At 41.6% G+C, this 6,233-nt stretch overlaps 1 protein-coding gene across 1 annotated transcript; it reads left to right on the top strand.

Annotated features, from left to right (window-relative positions):
- The first annotated feature begins 1,077 nt into the window (after positions 1-1,077).
- LOC139916789 (protein FAM177A1-like) lies at positions 1,078-5,788 on the top strand. Its single transcript, XM_071905788.2, has 5 exons — positions 1,078-1,180; positions 2,440-2,625; positions 3,693-3,759; positions 4,309-4,406; positions 4,630-5,788. Exons 1-5 carry the CDS (start codon positions 1,112-1,114, stop codon positions 4,852-4,854), a joined length of 645 nt encoding a protein of 214 aa, XP_071761889.1. The 5' UTR covers positions 1,078-1,111; the 3' UTR covers positions 4,855-5,788.
- The last annotated feature ends 445 nt before the right edge of the window (positions 5,789-6,233 follow it).

Here is a 6,233-nt window from a genome sequence, read left to right as displayed (position 1 = left end):
CCTTGACGCAGCTGTCACTGGTGGAGTTAGCTGCTGAACGATAGGGGCAAAATAGTGACATCTAGCGGACAAGAGCATGTACTTTTTTTTTGTTTTTAACACTTGCCAGCAGGGCAAGCAGCCACATCTTCTACATCTCAGGAAGTGTCTGTAGCAAGGATGCTTAAGATCTCTAGACATTTTATTAGGTCCTTCTTGAACTACCCATGTCTGAAATGAAATGCCTGTGGTATAGCAACCTTTATAAGCCAGCTGATGGCCCTAATGTTGTTGTTTCAACAGGTTATGGGGAATCAGCGCTGCATTTTCTGTAGCGTAATAGTTGTGAATTGTAACTGTAATTTAAGTGCGCTGACAAGTTATTATCATGCTGTCTTAAGACACAACATTGCCTGACAAACACTGTTATAAAACATCATAACATCACAACACAACATACCAATGCCCACAGTCCCTAATAATCATTCAAAACTACCACTCAACATATAAACCTAAGAAACAACATAAAACAACACATTTTGAATTACGGTAAGTAAAATATCAAACTTTCCCCTCCCCACAGACTTGCCAGTGTTCAAAATTTACTGTAGGAAAAAGATGACTTGGTAGATTTGGTAAATAAAAAATTAAAAAATTACAATACATAAATAAAAGAAAAAATTAAAAACGACAGATCATTAAGAATGAAAAAGGTTGGTATAAAATTACATAGCAATAAAAAGAGTCTGTCTAATTTTAAAGTGTCCAGGAATGAGGTGAATTCCTATTTAAATGAGATGAGAGAAATTTGGGTATAGCATTTAGAAATTCCTTTGTGCATTTTAGCCTATGTAGGTCCAATATTATAGCATCTTGCATAGTCCTTTATGGCTGTGAATGTATGCTGTGAAAAGGACTTTTGGAAAGACATTAATTCTATTTTATTTATTTCAGAATTCTCCTTAAATGTATTCTTTGTTTTCTTCCCCTTTAATCCACCATCCCTTTAACTTTTATTTTTTTATGTTGAAAGTTTTAACCGGATGTCCTGTTGTTTATCCTAGCTGAGTGGAGAGCATATTTACAGTCTATTGTGGGGAGAGCAGCAGGGAGAGGTGCGAGAGTGACTGAGATGGCAGATTTGTCGCTGTATCTCACTAATGTGAACATTTCACTGGGGCAAGCTATGGAGTCTGAAAAGGTTAGTTCTTACGAGACAAATTTTGCTACGTGTTATTTATGTTATTGCTAAAACGACGAGTTGTCAAATTAATAGCAAGGTACTTCCTTAGCTCAGGAGCTAACGTAAACATGGTTACCGTCGCCCATAGTCACAAAGAGGTACATTTGCTTCCATAAGTAACAGAATTGTGCCGTTAAATGTGGGTTGACTAACTTATCTCGTTATATATTGTAGGGATAACAACTTTTTATTCGTTTGTTTTCATACAAACCATAAATATCCCACCATAGTGCCAATACATGATCAGGAGTGATCCGTGCCGTTTCTCGTATGGAGAAAGAAAAGAACGTCACGTCCATTCAAATCTAACGGTGTAATGTTCCCTTGCTTATCGGCAAAGGTACATATGTGGTAAAACATCACTTAAAGGCTTTTACGTACCGTCATTTTCCTTTGGAAAAATCGGCATATATATATTTCACCAAGTACTTTAATAAAATATAAACTTTTAAAATTGGTTCATACTGCTCGCCACCGATCTCCGCGGTGTATTTTGGTGAAAGAGCATTGTGGGAATAACAGTCCTAAAAGTCAATTTTTACAGAAACAAGCGTGGATTGGATGTATGCCGAATTGAAAAGTGGATCCTCCTTATTCGTAACAGGTTTTAAGTCGTGTTCTTCCAGGTGTGTATGTTTGCCGACTAGCAAAGCAACATGACAGATTTTCGCACGAGAGAACTAATCACAGGTTAGCCAGAGAGCTAACGAGTGTTTGCAAACTAATACGTGGCGTTAGCATTGCTGCGCTGTAACCGATGGCTGCCACTGCCAGCATGATAATCTACAACAGTGTTGTTTGAGCAAATTCAAAACCACACACGAGATGTCTGTTGTTTTGTTAACTGGCTCTGTTCTATTGTTGTTGGACCAGGACACTGGTGACAATGATGATGACTGATGATAAAGATGTCTTGTGCTTGTGTTTTTTGTTTTTTATGATGATGATGATGATACAGTTGATTACCATATACAGAAGTGTTATTCCAGCTTTGTCTAGTGTATAAAGATGGTGATGATGATAAAGAGGGCTTCAGGGTTTACCTAATGTGTAATATATGGTCACGGTGATGTTTAGTGTAATGAAGTGTTTCAGTATTGCCAATAAAGTAATATCTGATTATACACAATCAGTTGTGCAGCCCTATATGATGATGTGATGATGATGGTAAGGAGATGATGATGATATTCAGGTACTGTCTGTATTGTTCTTGTCAGGGCCCGGGGGGGATGATGGACTTTGAGACTGTGGAGATGGGGGAGCCGGCGGGGGGGCTCGGGAGGGTAAGGGTGCCCCGGAGGACCATCTACTTCGCCAGCGGGGAGACCATGGAGGAGTACAGCACTGATGAAGAGGAGGAAGAGGAGGAGCCTGTGAAGAAGGACATCATGACTGTAGACCCGGTAGGCTGATCGATTCCACCAGTTTTTAGACGAGGAACTAGCTCTATTTTAAAAGCCCATCTTTTGATTGTCTGTTTGACTGTCAGTCGACTGGATCCATCAGGATCCTGGGTTTAGCCGAGCTGGTTGAATGAAGCTGTCAGCTTTTACATTTAATGTTTTTTTCCCCCAGGATTCCAGGGTTTTTTGGAGGCACCGCTTCCATTACTGAAATTTCTCCATTCCTTGCTTGCAATACATTTTCCCTAGTCAGCCAGTCAATTAATCAGTCATAAATCAGTCTTAACTCTTAAATGCAGTTATTAGAGGTTTTATTTTTTCACCATGTAATGACAGATTTCTTTGTGCTGCATCCACTCTGAGATTAATACATTTAAAACATTTAAATGAAAACAGGTTTAGTAGTACAATTTGCATCCTGTCTGCTTTACCAAATGCAAATGGACTTCATGTCCCTTAGCTATTACTTTCTTGTTGTCCTTTTTCTTACACTGCCCATTTATAGGTTCATAACTTTCATTAGATATGTTCAACTGTAAATACACTTGCTAGCTTTGTTTCTTTATTTGGGGTTTAAAATTAGTCTGAAATCAAGTTCCAGGTAGCATAAAAAGGTCTTGAAAAGTTTTAAATGTGGCTTTGTGAGTGAACCCTGTAGATACCCTGTTATTTGTGCATGTGATCAGAAACCATTTGCATGGGATACTGTGCTGATCCCCCAAAGAGACATCTGTCTTTTCTCTTGCCCTCCTCCTCCTCAGGGAGGTCAGAGGTCAGGCTCAGCTACAGAACAGTGCTGGAGCTGGTAGGGATTCAGTGTCTTGCTCAAAGACACTTCAGCATATGCTTGCTGTCATGGGAGCTTGAACTAGGGCCCTCCAGTTGAAGGACAGTCTCCTTATCACTACATTACCCTGCTGCTACATGTGGACATGATGACCTGGTGTAGAAGAGGCCTTTAAGTCCTTTAACAAGACGCTAGAGTAGTCATCGTTTGTTAAATTTGTCTTTTTCAGTCCGAACAGTAGATGTGTGCTCTGATTATGTCTCTTTCTGATGTGTTTCAGTCCAAGCTGACCTGGGGTCCATACTTCTGGTTCCACATGTGGAGAGCGGCCACCTCCACCGTCTCAGGTACAGTAGGTTACTGTCACAGCTGTCATTCATGCTAGCAACTGGTCATGGGATTCCTGGAATATCACAGAATTTTGAGCAGTGTATTCCAGGCAGGGAAAGTCAGGGAATTTTACAAATGGGTAATTTCACAGGAATATATGGGTAAGGATATATGTATTTTCAAACTTATTTCACACATTCATTGCATTAGATGGTCGTTTTCAGTCCAACTGTAGTGGAAACCAGACTGTTCACTCCTTTAGAAAAACAACATTAACAAACCAGGAAGGAATACAGTTTTTAGGTCATGGGAATGCTCTGACTTAGTCATGGTATGACATGGAAAAGTCATGGAATTTTACATCAGGTCCATGATGGGAACTCTGATTTAATGGATTTCATCTTCTTTCATGTCAGGCCTTCAGTGATTTAAAAAAAAGAAAAAACATTCCCAAAGCTGGGTAGGGACCGCAATTAAGTGGCCCTGTTGTTTTCATAATGTTTTTTGTCATCATGTCTCAAGTCCCCCTCGTTGAATGTGTGTGTGTGTGTGTGTTTTCCCTGCAGTGTGTGACTACCTGGGAGAGAGAATGGCCTCTCTGTTCGGCATCACTACTCCAAAATACCAGTACGCTATCGATGAGTACTACCGCATGAAGAAAGAGGTAGGAGACACGGACACACAGACATCCTTGGGCCTCATATGTAAACCTTTGTGTAGTCCCGTCCTGCCCAATCCTGACGAGGATTTTCCCGTCCCGTCTCGTTCATAAGGCGTCTACTGGCTTTACTTCCCGACTTTGGCCTTCTGTCCTGTTCCCTAATCATTTCTTGTCTGTGTGTTTTTATAATAAAATCACACCTATAATGTTGGGTATTCTCCCGCAGGAGGAGGAGGAAGAGGAGGAGAACCGCCTGTCTGAGGAGGCGGAGCTTCAGTTCGCGGAGCGGCAGAGGAGCGAGCAGGAGAACCTGGCGCCTCCTCACCCTCCCGCCACGGAGCAGCCGGAGGTGTCCGGAGCCTCCTTCGTCAACGTCAGCTTCGAACTGGAGCCCGAGTCTCCTCTCAGCGCTCCGGACGCCAACAGAGTCCCCGCCCCCCTCCCCTCCTGAAGACCGACACACACACACAAACCATCATTAACAGACTTCTAACTCTCAGTTGGCAAAGGCTCCCTTTACTTATGTTGTATAGATTAATGTTATTGCTATTTTTGTATGATTTTATTTTGTAAATAAAGGTCCTCTGTACGCAGTGCAGGGCAAAGGTAAAAAGAGCTGTTTAAGACGCTGGATTGCCTCTATATATGAATGTAATTTTGGGTATAGTGTGTAACCATATACAAGACAGAGACATACTGTAATGTAACCATTTCCAGACTAGGGCAACAACATAAGGATTAGACTGGGACAGGAGTGAACTCGCTTTAAATCAAATTCAAAAAGTGAAATGAATGCTGGATTTTCCTCTTATCAACAAACGGCCTACATTTTCAGTTTTTTATTAGTTATCAATTGAAGTTTTTTTTTTTTTTTTGTGGTTAAAGAAAATGTGGCATTTGACCTCTGAAGGAAATCCATCCTGAACTGACAGAATTGAAAGTGAGTTGGCCCCCATCCCAGCAACATGTTGACGTTACTATATATGCAAAGACATTTTATGAATTATGAATTTGTGGGCTAAAATGGCATTGCCCAGTCATCCGAGCCCTCTGTCTCAGCCTGTATTACTTGTCTGTAGCTGATGATGTCACCACCAGAGCCAGAACTGGTGTTGATAGTTTGCACTGGGAATGAGCTGTGCCCTCCAGTTCCCTAACTTTTCCAGCAGTCATAAGTGCTTCTTCAAGTCCTGCAGGAATGTATAATACAGCTGTAGACTTGGTGTGTGTGTGTGTGTGCTGTTAACCTCCCTGGTGCCATACATACTGAGACGCACATTGGCCTGATTACCACGGCAGGGACAAGCCAAGGGCTGAGTAATCCAAGAGCTAACTTCGTTGACACAACATTGTATTTCACATATTAAATGCTCATATCACCATGACCTCTTGTTTCTTTTCACAGCTCAGACTTGTCAGCTCACATATGGCGTTTTAACTAACAGCCATTTACTTTCTCTTGATGTCACAGCTCTAATCTGCAGCCATTTAGTGTCCCTCCTGGTAAGCGTTTGGTTTAATTCACAGGAGATGCAAAATGGCACAAGTGAAGCCATCCTGTAGTGCTGTGGGCCTGACTATGGCCAGCCTTGCTTGGCTCTGTAGTGAATCACAGGCTTCCCCATTGCCAGTGAGCGAGCTCACAGGTGCCAGTTATAATAAATTAGCTGTAATGCAACTGGTCCTTGTGCCACACTACAGTGTCTTGTTATTGCCAGATGATAGCAATGAAAGGTGTGTGTGTGTGTGTGAGAGAGAGAGAGAGAGAGAGAGAACAGAAGTTGGTGTGCAGGGCAACCTGTCTACGTCTGTCTTGCTATCACTATATGG

The sequence above is a fragment of the Centroberyx gerrardi genome, chromosome 17, assembly GCF_048128805.1.
Source record: "Centroberyx gerrardi isolate f3 chromosome 17, fCenGer3.hap1.cur.20231027, whole genome shotgun sequence".
NCBI classification, from domain to species: Eukaryota; Metazoa; Chordata; class Actinopteri; order Beryciformes; family Berycidae; genus Centroberyx; species Centroberyx gerrardi.
Note: the sequence above shows the minus strand (reverse complement) of the source record. Positions and strands in the feature narration are given on the sequence as shown.